Source organism: Notolepis coatsorum, assembly GCF_963971535.1.
Source record: "Notolepis coatsorum genome assembly, chromosome: 1".
In the NCBI taxonomy this organism is placed as follows: Eukaryota; Metazoa; Chordata; class Actinopteri; order Aulopiformes; family Paralepididae; genus Notolepis; species Notolepis coatsorum.
In genome coordinates, this window is record NC_140165.1 from 169,794,716 (window position 1) to 169,810,797 (window position 16,082).

Below are 16,082 nucleotides of genomic sequence, written 5' to 3' on the forward strand. Positions count from 1 at the left end.
AAAGGGGGGTGCACATGTAGAAACATGTTTTGACGAGGAAGACGATGGTGTTTGTTTAACGACAAGACTCCAGGAACACCACTTGACAGGCCAAAAACATCTGACTGGTTAAGATTCAGCCCGATTTAAAAACTAACATTGGCATCGGAAACCTAACACCACCATTGCGCTGCTGGTGCCTCTGGGAGTCGCGTGTGCACAGGCTTGAAAAGTGATGCAGAGCTCCATTTCTGCTGGCCAGGTGAACGCACTCTTTGCCAATTTCTCTGAAGTTGCCTACTGCAACTTTAAACCATACCTGGAAAACCATCCTACTGTCTCACTAACTAAAATAAATTCATTATGGCCCACAAACAAAAGATAATTCAGAAAATAACACAGACTGCCTCCATAAAAACTTGGGATGTTACGGGATGATGTACACCCACCAGCTTTCAGAACGATTCCCTGCCCCTCATGAGCTGGAGGTCCGAGTGGCTGATCTGGAGCAGTACTCAAGGATGAACGATGTTTTAATCACAGGACTGGCGATCAGACCAAGGAACTACGCTCAGGCTGCGAGGGGTCACATCGGAGAACGGTGTACATGAGGAGACCACTGAGGAGCATGTAACGGCGTTCCTTCAGAGCAAAGACATTGTGATTGACAAGGAATGTATCGAAGCATGTCACACACTGCCAGCTAGGGATCCCAAGAACAAGCCTGCCATCATCATCCGTTTTGCAAATAGGAAAAATAAAGTTGATCTGCTTAGGTAGGGAAGGAAGCTGATAGGTTCTAATGTTTATATCAATGATCACCTCACCAAGAGAAATGCAGATATAGCTTGGAAGGCAAGGTTACTCAGGAAACAGGGCAAGATTCAATCAACTTGGACTGTCCGCTGCAAAGGGTGCACAGGAGAACACCAGGGGGATGTGCATCAGGAGCATAGACCAACTGGACAGGTTTGATAGTGACTAGGAGCAGGTATGTCCAGCATAGGGTAGGTCTATAGACAAGTAGGCTACTGTGCCAATCATGGATTTTGAAAATGAGATAGACCCAGATTATAATCTCCTGGACAATATCCACACAAACTGCTGCTATTACACAGAGCAACAGTTTAATTCAAGTGTTACATATGAGCATGGAATATCTATAATTCATTTCAACAGTAGAAGTTTGTATGCTAATTTTCAGAAAATAAAAGATTATTTAGGACATTTAAAAAAATCCTTTAACATCATAGCTGTGTCAGAAACATGGATTGAGGAAGACAGAGGATCCAATTTTGTTCTACAAGGATACGGTTTTCATTGCATCAGTAGAGGGAATGCAAAGGGGAAGGTGTGGCATTGTTTGTGGATGAAGGGCTCTCATGTAAGGTGGTTGATAACATGTCAATAGCAATTGATGATGTGATGGAATGTATTACAGTTGAGATAACTATGGAAAAAATGTAAAATGTAATTGTGAGCCGTGTATAGAAAACCAGGATCTAACATTGACACATTCATGGTGAATATGGAGAGGTTGTTTTCCACGTCAAAGCAAAAGGTTAAGTATGTCTGTGGGGACTTTAACATTGACCTGTTGAACCCTAACAAACATGGAAAAACGGATGAATTCATGGAAATAATGTACAGTATGAGCCTTTTTCCAACTATTACAAGACCTAGTAGAATAACATACGAGTGTGCTACCCTAATCGATAACATTTTTACAAACAATATGGAAAGTAATACGACAAGTGAATTATTAATTGAAGATATTAGCGATCACTTACCTGTTTTTACAGTTTATGAGTGTAATTATAGGAAGAGGGAGTCAAAGGAAATAAAATACAAGAGAATAAGAACTGACGAAACAATATCTGCTTTCAGAAATGAGTTATTGCAATGCAACTGGAAGAGTATATGTGATGAATCAGATGTTGACGAAGCTTATGGGTTATTTCTAGACTAATTTAAAGTCCTGTATGAAAAAAACTGCCCACTGAAACAGTGTAGCAATAAGAACAATTTGGCAGAAAATCTGTGGATGTCAAAAGGTATACAAAATGCATGCAAAAAAAAGAATACTTTATATAGGATATTTATTAAAGACAAAACAAAAGAAGCAGAGTTGAAATATAAAAAATACAAAAACAAACTAATTAGTATTATGAGGAAATGCAAGAAGGATTATTATACCAAATTATTGGATACAAATAAAAATAATGTTAAAGGAATATGGGACATATTAAATAGTATTATTAGAAATAAACCAACCAACCTAGCTTACCCTGACTATTTTACAGAAAAGGACAGAAAGATTACTCTTATAGATGAGGTAGTGGATGGGTTTAACAACTTTTTTGTTGACCAAAACTAGCCAATGAAATAGTCAACACTGGGAAGTTTTGCGGTGGAAGATTGTGGAGAAAGAAACCCTGCTTCAATATCTCTGGGATCTGTGGAGAAAGAGGACATTATTGAGATGGTAAACAAATGCATGAATAAAACCTCCACAGATGGGGATGACATTGATATGTCTCTGGTAAAAAATATTATTCAAGGAATTGTGGAGCCACTATCTCATATAATCAATTTGTCGTTCAAAATGGGAGAATTCCCTCAAAAAATGAAAATTGCAAAGGTTATACCATTATTTAAAGCTGGAGACAAGCATTTGTTTACAAATTATAGACAGATATCCCTGCTATCACAGTTCTCAAAGATACTCGAAAAACTATATGTTGCAAGATTAGACACTTTCATTGAAAAACATAATCTCCTAATGGACAGCCAGTATGGTTTTAGAACAGCTAGATCTACCTCCATGGCATTAATGGAGCTTGTAGAGGAAATAACAGACGGTATAGAGAGAAAGAAATATGTATTAGGAATATTCATTGACCTAAAAAAAAGCTTTTGATACAATAGATCATGAGATTTTACTGAAAAAGATGGACAGGTTTGGTGTCAGAGGGGTTGCTCTAGACTGGCTGAAAAGCTATATTAGTAACAGGCAGCAATTTATTCTGATGGGTCAGCACAAGTCACAATGCTTAAACATTACCTGTGGTGTTCCACAGGGGTCAGTATTGGGACCCAAATTGTTCATTTTATACATAAATGATATATGTAAAGTATCTGACATACTGAAACTTGTTGTCTTTGCGGATGACAAACATTTTATGTTCGGGGGATGACCTTCAGCAGCTTTTAGAAGTGGCAAACATAGAAATGGACAAATTAAAAGGTTGGTTCGACACAAATAAGTTATCACTCAATTTGAAAAAAAACAACGTCATGATATTTGGAAATTGTAAAATAATCACCGATCCTCAACTGAAAATGGAGAATGTAAAAATTTAGAGAGTATATACAAACAAGTTTCTAGAGGTCTTAATAGACTACAAACTCTGCTGGAAACCCCATATAAAATATCTGTGTTCAAAGTTAGCGAGAAGTATTGGTATACTGGGCAAGACTAGATATATCCTGAATCATAAAACTCTATATACATTATATTGCACACTCATTGTACCATATCTATCATATTGTGTTGAAATCTGGGGAAATACTTATAAAAGCAACTTACAAAAGATATGCACACTGCAAAAAAGAGCCATACGGATAGTACATCATGGTAGATATTTAGATCACACAAATAGTCTGTTTGTAAGGAGTCAAACATAAAAATTCATGGACTTAATCAAATTCAAATCTGCACAAATTATGTTTCTGGCAATAAAAAACAAATTACCAAGCAACATTAAAAAAATGTTCACAGCTAGAGAGAGTGTTTATCATTTTAGAGGGACATTAGCTTTAAAGCAACCTACAACTCTTAAAAGTATGTGCATTGCAGTTTGTGGGGTATCACTCTGGAATGGTCTGGATGCAAATATAAAATTAAGCAAAAATATCAATAAATGTAAAGGTAGCTATAAACAAGCACTTATGGACACATAAGAGAGAGGAGCTTGAGCAGTAATGTGACTGCCTATTATTTTTTCTCATTTGGATATATAAAAAAACTGTACTTTTATTTTATTTTTTATTATTCGTTATATCATTTTAATTTTTATTAAATTATAATGTCAAATATTGTAAGGAAGGGGCAGGGCTTGATAAGTCGTTTCCCTGTTCCTTCTCGAACACTTATGGAAATAGTCTTTGACTATTTACCTTTTTGTTTTTTAAACTCGAGACAAATCAAAATCAAATCAAAACTAACCAAAATATGTTAATCATCCCTTTCATCCTCCTGTGAGCTATACAATATACACACAAAGAGTAATGACACAGAAATGTGTAGCAAGACATTAACTTTAATTATGAAGAGCAACTGAAATAAGTTGATGTATACACTAAACTATTTTCATTTACATATACAAGACTTTCAGTTATAGGAGTCAAAAGGTAACGTGACATGAAAACGTGTTACAAAGAACTAAGGCTGTGCAGTATCCTCCTAAAGGGAAGCGAAACAATGTCACAGTAGAACTGTCAGGAAACTCTACATTGAGGTAAACACTCATCTATACAAAATAAAAACACTTTGCTTTTCAAATCAATGGCTCCAAATTAGCCATTCAAAACTGTTTAACACTCAATAAAAAAAAAGAAATTAAGGTTTTGTTTCTGTATTCAAATCCATAAGGACTGTTCGAGGCATTTAGAATCGCCGTGGTGCCCCTTTGAAAGGCTTGAATCCTCCAACGCTGCCCCCACTGGACATGGAGTTGCTGGTGATCTGTACAATTCGATTCATGCCCGATGACGAATGGCTGAAAGGGGGGGGGGGGGGGGGGGGGGGGGGGGTAGGAGGAGAAAACCAAACTTTTAGTTTATTTGCATTTCATGATGGCAATACCTTAACACATTCCTGGCCAACCACGTACATATACGTGATTGGGCGCCATCCTTTGAAGGCCAACCATGTGTATATATACGTTGTAAACTCGCTTTTGCTTTTATTCCATTTTAATATCCTACTCAATGTCACAGAGCTGTATTTTGGCTGGAAAAGGTATATTGGGACTCCGAAAGTGCAGTACCGGCCAGATCCTGGTATTGGCACTGTCTCGAGAATGCAGTTTCCCCTGTTGCAGACTGGGTGTCACTTTTTTTTCGCTCCGGGTTAGCTTTTCTGTTAGCCTAAAGCTATGGCTTCACCAGATCGCCTGGGATACTTTTTGCGACGCCAAATTCAGTGTGCAGTGAAGGAATATAGCATCAGCCAATGGACATATCGATCTACCAGATGGCGATCAAATAACTGGGAAATTCTTTTTGGAATCCAACCGGCCACAGGTAAGATTTGACGTCAATTTCAGCCTGATCGGGCCTTGTTCTCATAGCCATCCACCCGGTCAGCGTATGATGATGCAATAACGAATGCCGTTATTGGTAACCAATAATAAGAAACAACTTCCCCCGCCGCCCCTTTCATGCATTCATGGTGGAACATGATATCGATCATATGCATTTTGAGTTTTAACTAGGGATGTCCGATATTATCGGCCGACCGATATTATCGGCCGATATCGGCAGTAAAATGTGATATCGGAAAATATCGGTATCGGTAAAAAAAAAAAAAAAAACAATAACAATTTTTTTTTTTTTTTTTTTTTTAACATTTATTTAACCTTTATTTACCCAGGCAAGCAAGTAAGAACCAATTCTTATTTTATTTATTGTCAAAAGTATGCATGTTGGTTTAAAATGTTCATTTTTACTTTTTTAATTATCATATTTTGCACAGATAATGCTTACATTTAGAAAGCCTTTTGAATGCATCCAGTGAAATTATTAGTTACCTGAAATTATTCCGTTTTTTGGGGGGGAAACCCTGCATATATCGGTATCGGTTGATATCGGTATCGGTATCGGTATCGGAAATTGGAGTTGGACAATATCGGAATATCGGTATCGGTAAAAAAGCCAATATCGAGCATCCCTAGTTTTAACTCTAGCTTGTGTAGGGCCGAAACGCCAATCGATTTAACGTTATTAGCTTAGCACCCTATAACTAGCTTTTACCCCAGACCATTCCAATATAAAGTTCATATTCACAACGCTATAAAACGGGAACGTATTGATGAAACAATTTATGGCATATTGAAGGGAAGGTTTATACTGTCAATTGACAATGACAATGGACACATAGCAATAATATAAAATATAGATTTAGCTCTACAAACACCCCGTTCAGAGCCGGCTACAAGGCTGTACCGGCTCCGCCATTGGCGGGAGCTACTAGCACATCCGATCATGACGCCATTTTCCTCTACCCCGTTTACAAACAAAGATGGCGTCACGTGAGAAAAAAAAATTGACGACCAATCAGAGGCCACGCTTCAGGACGCTCTCGAGGACGTAGACTGGGGGATGTTTCAAGGAAGCGCCAGTGACGTCAGCGAGTTTGCGGACACCGTTGTGAGCTTCATTACAACACTCGCTGATAGTATTGTCCCTACTAAAAAGGTGCGGGTCTTCCCAAACCAGAAACCGTGGGTGGATAGTACTATCAGAGCAGCTCTGAAATCCCGCACCACTGCCTACAACCTGGGCAGAGAGCCAGGAAACATGGAGGATTATAAGGCTACAGTCTATACTCTGCGCAAGGCTGTAAAACTTGCAAAACGGACATATGCTGACAAATTGGAGACACAAATGGCACAAAACGACACAAGAGGCTTATGGCGGGGACTGAGGATGATAACTGACTACAAAGTCAGCACCCCCTCAATGGGGAGTGACGACGCCTCTCTCGCGGACAAACTCAACTCTTTCTACGCTCGGTTTGGTGTAGACAGTGGCGGCACTAGCTCAACTGGCGCGCCGCAGCGTTTCCGTTAGCCGGTAATTACCGGTATTTGACCGGCAAAATCTGTTGAAGTCCGACATATTTAATATCTCCGGTCTTAATGTCCGGTGAAAATAATTCCCTGAGTCTAAGCACAATTTGATTATTTGAATTGTATTAAAATAGGCTAAAATTAAATAGCCTATGCGATGAACGAAACGATCATTACATTTGTTTCCTCGTTGCTTCTAATAATGACAACGACGTCGTCAGCGAGAGCTTAGTGCTGGGTGTGCGAACTTTTGTGAAGCTGCAGAGCCAGAGAGGCAACAGCACAATGCAGTATTCCAGCAGTACTCCAATTCAGCCATTTTCAGCCAATGTTGGGTGGGGGGCGCTGCTGTGCGGTTCCCAGAAAAGAGCCAATAACAGCTAAATCAGCTTCTCTGCAGCGCCATACTCTTTGCAAATAAGTCGTTGCGAGGTGGAGAGAGTCGTCACGCAAACCACGATAATGTTGCCGTCTCTCTGCTTTCTCAGTTCTTCGCTTGATATAATTAATACAAATGTCCAATATAACGGAATTCGTTAGCTCATAAAAATGTGATTATAACAGACTGCTGTTTAGTGTCGGACCGACTGCCCACATACGCGGTCTATTTTATTTCAAGTCAGCAGCAGCACGGAGTATCGAGGGACTTATTTTATTTGGAATATATTAATTAATGACTGTATACGCAAAAGTAGCCTAGTTTTAAGTAATATTATAAATCTACATGCCTTGAGGATGACATTCTTTATATAGCCTGCCTATCAATTGTTTTAAAGCTCACTATATGAATTGAAAATGGGGGACCCTGATGGAAACAAGACAAACGTCTTTCTCAGGTCTGCATCCCCTTAACAATTGTATGTATTGAGCCGTACTGTATTGTACCCATTCTGCAATCTGTTAAATAAAGTTTTCATTCATTCATTCATTCACTCAATAAACTATGACCGGAATTAATCTCATTTGTCCGGTAGATTGAAATCTTGCAGGTCACGGAGACCGGCAACAATTTTTTCTAGCGGAAACCCTGGCGCACCGGCTGTTGTGGAGGGGGGGGGGGGCAACCGCGGGGGGGCGGGGACGCTCTCTCGTTGTCGGTACACAGTGCGAGAAGAGCATTTATGCAGGTGAACACCAGGAAAGCTGCTGGCCCAGATGGAATAACAGGACGCATACTTAAGTCCTGTGCTAACCAGCTAGCCCCTGTGTTCACCGCCATATTTAATCGATCCCTGGTGGAGTCAGTGGTCCCTGCCTGCTTCAAGATGTCTACCATCATCCCTGTACCAAAGAAACCCTCCCCAATAGGTCTCAATGACTACAGACCGGTGGCACTCACCTCTGTGGCCATGAAATGTTTCGAGAGGCTGGTCAAGGATCACATTTGTGCCTCCCTCCCCAGTGATATGGACCCTATGCAATTTGCATACAGGCCAAACAGGTCCACTGATGATGCGGTCTCCCAAGTACTGCACAGCACCCTCTCTCACCTGGACCGACAGAAGGGGGGCTATGTGAGACTGTTGTTCATTGACTACAGCTCAGCGTTCAACACCATAGTCCCCACCAGACTGGTGGACAAGCTGATCGAGCTGGGTCTGAGCTCCGCTCTGAGCGCCTGGATACTGGACTTTCTGAGCGAAAGGCCCCAGGCGGTCAGGGTGAGGGGTCAGACCTCCAACACCATCACCCTGAGCATCGGGTCCCCCCAGGGCTGTGTTCTGAGACCCCTGCTGTACTCACTATACACACACGACTGTGTGGCCAAGTTCAGCTCCAACTCCATAGTGAAGTTTGCGGACGACACAGTGGTGGTGGGGCTGATCTCGGACAACGACGAGAAGGCCTACCGGGAGGAGGTTGAGGTCAGGGTTTCCGTTAGAAAAAATTGTTGCCGGCCTCAGTGTCCGGTAGATTTAAATCTACCGGTCAAATGAGAGAAATTCCGGTCAGAGTTTATTGAGCTTAAAAACAATTGATAGGCAAAAGAATGACAACAAAACAAAAGAATGACATCATCAAGGCATGTAGATTTATAATATTTTTACTTAAAACTAGGCTACTTTTGCGTATAGTCATTATATTCCAAATAAAATAAGTCCCGAGACTCCGTGCTGCTGCCGACTTTAAATCAAATAGGTGTCTGTGGGCAGTCGCCCGACATTAATAAACAGCAGTCTGTTATAATCACATTTTTATGAGCTAACGAATTCCGTTATATTGGACATTTGTATTAATTATATCAATCGAAGAACTGAGAAATTTGGCAGAGAGAGACGGCAACATTATCGTGGGTTTGCGTGACGACTCTCTCTCTCTCCACCTCCCAATGACTTATTTGCGAGAGTATGTCGATGCAGAGCAGCAGATTCAGCTGTTTTCTGGCTCTTTTCTGGCTCTATCTGGGGACCGCTCAGCAGCGCCCCTCACCCAACAGCTGAATTGCCAATGGCTGAATTGGAGTACTGCACTGTGCCGCTGCTGCTCCGGCTCTGCAGCTGCACATGCACTCGCAGACCCAGCACTAAGCTCTCGCTGACAACGTCGTTGTCATTATTAGAAGCAACGATGAAACAAATGTAATGATTGTTTCGTTCATCGCATAGGCTATTTAATTTTAGCCTATTTTAATACAATTCAAATAATCAAATTGTGCTTAGAGGGAATTATTTTCACCGGACATTAAGACCGGAGAGATTAAATATGTCGGACTTCAACAGATTTTGCCGGTCAAATACCGGTAATTACCGGCTAACGGAAACGCTGGTTGAGGTACTGGAACGCTGGTGCCAGGACAACAGCCTGCTCCTGAACATGGCCCTACAGAGAGTGGTGCGCTCAGCCGAGCATACCACGGGTATTGCACTACCAACCCTGCAGGTCCTATACAACAAGAGGTGCAAATCCAGAGCCTGCAGGATAATGAAAGACCCTCACCACCCCAACAACAGCCTGTTCATGCCAACGCCTGCGAACACCAGTAGCGAGGACAGAGAGACTTCGGCTCAGCTTCTTCCCCCAGGCCATCAGAGCCTTGAACACTGAACTCGCCACGCACAAGCACACATGAGCACACACACAACACTAGGGGTGGGACGATACATCGATCCAGATCGATACATCGATGTAATTATCAACAATCGAATCGGATCGATGCGATGTAATAAGATCGATTCATATCGATACTCTTATTTTGAAAATCCTGTGGCGAGTCTCATATCCGCCCAAGAACAACAGCAGTAGCTCCGTGTGTGTAGACGTTACAGCATAGCATTCTCCCTTTCTGTGTGTGTGTGTGTGCGCGCGTCTTTGGAAAGACCAGATGAGGTCAGAGGAGTTTGATGTTTAAATGTTATTTAAACATAAACAATATAATACATAATAAATGTAGGCCTATACATGATCATGCAACATCAACAAATTGTTGTAGGAACGGTTTGGGAGAGGGAGGTTGTGAGTTTTGAGTTCCAAAAAATGTAGCTTAAAGTTTAAAGCTCAATATATAAAAACGTGGCACTTTACAGTGAACAGGAGGTCTATTTGTATTAAAAACAATAGATTGATTTTCCTTTAAATGTCTGGAAGAGCTCAAAAATACAAATGTCAAATGATATTTTCATTACTTTTTTTTGTTGATCTAAATGTTACTGATTGTGTTAAATGGGCATATGATATCATCTCATATCGATCGCAGGCACCTGAATCTAATCGTATCGTATTGTATCGTGAGAGTCTTTGTGATATCGGCAAATATCGTATCGTTGTCCAAAGAATCGATATTGTATCGTATCATGATGAAACTGGCGATTCCCACCCCTACACAACACACATGCTCACACACTAGCAGCTACTTTAACATGAGCACACACACACTCATGCTGCACACGCTCACACTTATGGACGCTTTACAGAAGGAAAGGTCACTTTAAGAATAGTATAGCTTGAGATTGAATAATATAGCATTGTATAGCAGTGTACATAAGGACCCAGTGCCTCATCCGTAGCTAACAGTGTACTGCACTACCACTTGTTTATTGCACTATGTCGCTCTATTGTTTGGACTCTTATTATTATTACTATTGTATTATGCACATCGTTGCGGGCGAGACCCCCCGCATTTCACTGTATACCTGTATGCCGTGACAATTAAAACTCTTGTATCTTGTATCTCACGCACAGTGAAAACGTGTAATGAAATCCCAATGGTGTTAAGCAATGTTACCCACAGGATTTAGTGAGACTGTGGTGAGTGAACCTCTAGCGGGGTCCGGGGCAGTGGCGTTGTTAGCCCTGTTTTTCTCCTAGCCCCGGAGCTTTAACACTTTGAGTGCCAGCGACGTGTATTGTTGTCTTATCATGCCCCCCGTTGAGTGCCGACGACGCGATTTGTCGTTTTAATTTTTTAATAGCGATCTGAATTCATATTTCATCAACCGAGTCTCCCGTTGGTACAGCAGACCCTCTAGGAGCTCAGATGGGAAAATACCGCCCCCTATCGTCTATTTCTGTGTAACTGCAGCCCATTCGATTATACTGCTGGATCCCTGTGGGGGGAGCCTACTGGCTCCACTGTGCTGGCGAGCCGTCTGATGATGAGGGAAGTGATCGTGAGTTGGAAAGCAGCGTGGAATATATATTTACAGCAGCCAATAATCAATAAATAATAATTCATAAATAGGCCGACAAATGACAACGTGTCTAGTGTATTCGAGAATATTCCAATAAATGCCGTTTATGGGGGAATCTTTCTATTTTCCTGAAGTTTTCGAGAGAACGATAGCTTTTCGAAATGCTACAGTATAAAAAGGATATGAACCGATTAAAAAACAATCCGTTTCGACAATGTTGACTGCAAACAAGTCATTGATAAGCAACGGGCAGATTAGACACATAGCCATAATTTAAAACATAGATTATGCGTTTTTAACGCTATCATTGAAGTGGATGCTGGCACTCAACAGGGTTTTCAATGTTAAATGGCCGGCACGGATCTAGTTAAAAAAAAAAAAAAAAATCTTTTTAAGATGGTAGCATCCCCATTGTCTGTGCTGAATGTTTGTTAGTGTTTGGTATTTTTTGTTGGTTTTTAGTACTTTTAAACATCCATTTTTAGTAAGTAGTAGTTTTCATTTGATCCTATAATTTTCTCATTCACCGATTTGTGGATTTTTTTTTAGTGTCCTGAAAGGCGCATTATAAATAAAATGCATTATTATTATTATCATCCAGGAGGGAAAAGACACTTTGGATAGTAGGGACTGCATCTCTGCCTGTCCTGTCCAGGAAACACTTTGGCAGTAGTTGGATATTGTAATGTGTGGCGAGGGGTTGCAGCAATTCCACTGAGAGAAACTGGTCTGAGGCTGGATAACATGCCTGTATGCTGCTCATAAGTTGTTCTCCAACTCATGAGAACCTGCTCTCAAGCTCTTGCAGCATTCTGTTGAGGACTGGATAGAACAGTCTCTGTCTCAGCTGATCTCCTGAGCGGAGGTCTGAGCTTGTGCCACAAGATGACTCAACTACATACTCGTCCATCCTTTTCTGTATTTAATTTTTTTATTATTTTTTAAACAAACACATAAACAAACATGACAACACACAATAAGATATACAAGCATTAATTGTCAGAGCACATCCAATGAAATCACATTTTAGTTAATTGTCTTATATAAGATATACCCCTAATACCTGTTATCTAAAAACCTACACACATATGCTCCAGCTCGAACCCCCCCCCTCCCGGACCCCACCTTGGGTAGTACCTCCATTATCCCTCGCACCTAACCAGACACTACCATTATAAGCTAGCTTTTATTCTCTCCACCACTTCTAACCACATTGACATTTTGGATTCATTGAGACCCAGAATTCTTGCTGTAGATATTTCTTGATAAATCACATCGAGATATGTAAGAAACCAAACTTTCCGGCAAATTTTTTCCGGTTGAAACCAGCGTGATGCGATCAGCTTTTTAGCTACTGTGATACCCGATAAAACCAATCTCTTTAGCTGTGGATTTACTGCAAACTCAAAAACATCATTCAATAGTAATACCGAGGGGTGTACAGGTATATTCCAAGATACGAGTTTTGATAATTGTTGGGTCACATCTTTCCAGAATGTCTTAACTGGTGGGCAGTCCCAATACATGTGCATAAATGTCCCTTCGTCCCCATTTGTACATTGGGAGCATTTGGAGTCTTGTTTAAGACCCATTCTGCACAGTCTTATAGGAGTCAAGTATGTCCTGTGAATATAGTTAAGATTGATTTGTTGATGGTCCGGGTTCCTTGATGTAAGTCGGACATTTGCCCAGGCTCCTTGCCAATCAAAGTCATTTTCCAGGTCTGGTATATCCCTCCTCCAGGCAGAGTCTAGTTGGAGGGTTTCATACGAGGACGTTAGTAATTGATGATAAAAATCTGAAACAAAACCTCTCGATGTCTCTCTTTCATAGAAGAATTTGTGGTATCTGTGGTGTTCAATTGGTATGTCTAATGGAACACTGTGAGACTTCAAACATAGCTGTAACTGTATGTAAAAAAGCCATGTGGACTTGGTGAGATTAAATTTTTTGCGTATTTCTTTATAACTACAAAAACCCTGTTTGTTAAAAACATCCCCTAATGAGTGTATGCCTTGCTCTTCCCATATAGGGAATCTTATAGGTCGTTTTTCAATTAAGAGTGCATTGTTATTGAATAAGGGAGAATGATTGTGCCAATTATGTGGGTTAGGATTTTTTTTTTGTGTTTCACGCCATATCCGGATCGCATGAGTAATTATGGGGCCAAATTTCCGTTCACAGTGCTTGATTGGTAGTTTAGTGTATGCTATGTCCTTCAGTCTATGTGGGGCTACTATGTTTTCTTCTAATTTTCTCCAGGATACTAATGCTTGGGGGTCAAACCATGTTGTCAATGGTCTTAATGTGTACGCCTTAAAATATTGGAAAAAATCTGGAAATGCCATGCCACCATCTGCTTTATTTCTCTGTGCGGTGGATCTTTTTATACGTGGTGGTTTGTTATTCCAAATAAATTTGTATGTGGAGGAGTGTAATCTTTTCCAGTAACCCTCTGGAGGGGGTAACGGTAGCATTGAACTGAAGAAGTTGATTCTAGGTAGTACATCCATCTTAACTATTGATATCCGTGCTTGTACTGTGTTTTTAAGTTTTGCCCACCTATCAAGGTCGTCTTTGATTTTGTTTTGGATTTTTGTGTAATTGTGCTTCACCGTTTGTCTTATGGTGGGGAATATTTCCACTCCCAAGCATCTAAAATGTTTTACCATTGGTATCTCTCCTGGGAGGGTTATATCTTTTTTTGCAGGGGTGTTAAGTGGAAGGAAAGCTGACTTCGGCCAATTTATCTTAAATCCCGATAAATCACCAAAGTTCTCAATCAACTTGAGCAGATGAGGCAATGTGGTGTTGGGGTTTTGCATGAACAATATTACGTCGTCCGCATATAAACTAATTTTATGTTGTGTGCCCTTGATTACGATTGGTTCTATGGATTGGGATTGTCTTATATATTGTGCTAAAGGCTCTAATGATAGATTGAATAGTCCGGGACTAAGAGGGCAACCCTGTCTGGCTGAGCGTGATACCGGAAAGATTTTGGAGATGATTGTACCTGTTGTAATCATGGCCGTCCATCCTTTTCTGCTTCCTCCTTTGGCTGGTAGTATGTTCCTCAATCCCAAGGCCATTACATATGGCCTTTGTCCTGTCATACATGTCCACTGCCATCTCTGAGGTGCGATAACATTTGAGTGTGTCCTGCACTGTGCTTTTAAATAGTACAGATAGGTATTGAAGATGTGCACTTTAACGCAGCAGCACCTGGAGCCATCCATACCCATGTCCAGTGTCCACTGACAAAGACATGCTCATGATACTGTGATAAACTATAATAAGCTTTAATCAAACCCTGGTTCATTTCCTCGGATAGTCCGGTTGGTTTGGGGTGGTGTGAAAGCTCATTCACTCTTGCAAGTGAACCCTGCTGCGGTTCATTTGAGATGTGAATGCAAAGCGGACCAATGGCAGGAAAATACCCAAAAATCAAATAATTTTCTTTTTTATGAGAAGACTGAAACATATGTATATAATGAAACACACAACAGTTTTTCCCCCGATTGCTTAACACTTTGAGTGCCGACGACGTGTATTGTCGTTTGATTTTTTTATTAGCGATCTGAATTCATATTTCATCAACCGAGTCTCCCGTTGGTACAGCAGACTCTCTAGGAGCTCAGATGGGAAAAAACCACCCCCTATCGTCTATCCCTGTGTAACTGCAGGTCAGTCGATTAGACTGGGAGATCCCTGTGGGGGTGGCCAACTGGCTCCATTATGCTGGCGAGCCGTCTGATGATGAGGGATCTGATCGCGAGATGGAAAGCAGCCTGGAATATATATTTACAGCAGCCAATAATCAATCAATAAACGTGATCGATATTTGGAATGGCGATCAGGAATTGGAATAATCTTTTTGGAGAACATCTGATCTAAGGTAAGGAGTCTATGTTACCAGTTTTAGGATAATCAGACCTGTATTCACAGATATCAGCATGTGCCGTGTGTGTATGTGTGTGTGTGTGTGTGTGATCTTGAGGAAATGGATAATAGATTTTTCAGCCCGCCTCTATAGCGCGCATAAGTACACATATACTATCGATAATCTAGCGTTTATTTGAAAACGATTCATAAATAGGCCGACAAATGACAACGTGTCTAGTGTATTCGAGAATATTCCAATAAATGCCGTTTATGGGGGAATCTTTCAATTTTCCGAAAATTTTCGAGAGAACGATAGCTTTTCGAAATGCTATAAAAAGGATATGAACAGAATAAAAAACAATCCGTTTCGACAATGTTTACTGCAAACAAGTCATTGATAAGCGACGGGCAGATTAGACACATAGCCATAATTTAAAACATAGATTATGCGTTTTTAACGCTAACATTGAAGTGTTAACACTTTCAGAGCCGGCCGTGTTTTCCTTTTTACCCCCTTGAATGTCCAGCAACCACTTCAATGTTAGCGTTAATATCGCCTAATCTATGTTTTAAATTATGGCTATGTGTCAAATCTGCCCGTCGCTTATCAATGACTCATTTTCCAGTCAACATTGTCGAAGCGGATTGTTTTTTTTATCGGTTCATTTCCGTTTTATAGCATTTTGAAAAGCCCTCGTTTTCACGGAAAATAAAAATAATCCGTGATAAACGCCCT

The 16,082-nt window shown here is 40.7% G+C and overlaps 1 protein-coding gene across 4 annotated transcripts in view; it reads right to left on the reverse strand.

The window, feature by feature from the left end:
* Nucleotides 1-4,281: 4,281 nt before the first annotated feature.
* Nucleotides 4,282-16,082, reverse strand: part of LOC311244718 (SAFB-like transcription modulator) — a 118,158-nt gene continuing 106,357 nt past the window's right edge. For all 4 annotated transcript variants that reach the window (XM_084334387.1, XM_084334386.1, XM_084334385.1 and 1 more), the window contains one exon: nt 4,282-4,760. In XM_084334387.1, the coding sequence (XP_084190513.1) occupies nt 4,649-4,760 (112 nt within the window). In that variant the 3' untranslated portion in view covers nt 4,282-4,648. The remainder of the gene's footprint in view (nt 4,761-16,082) is intronic.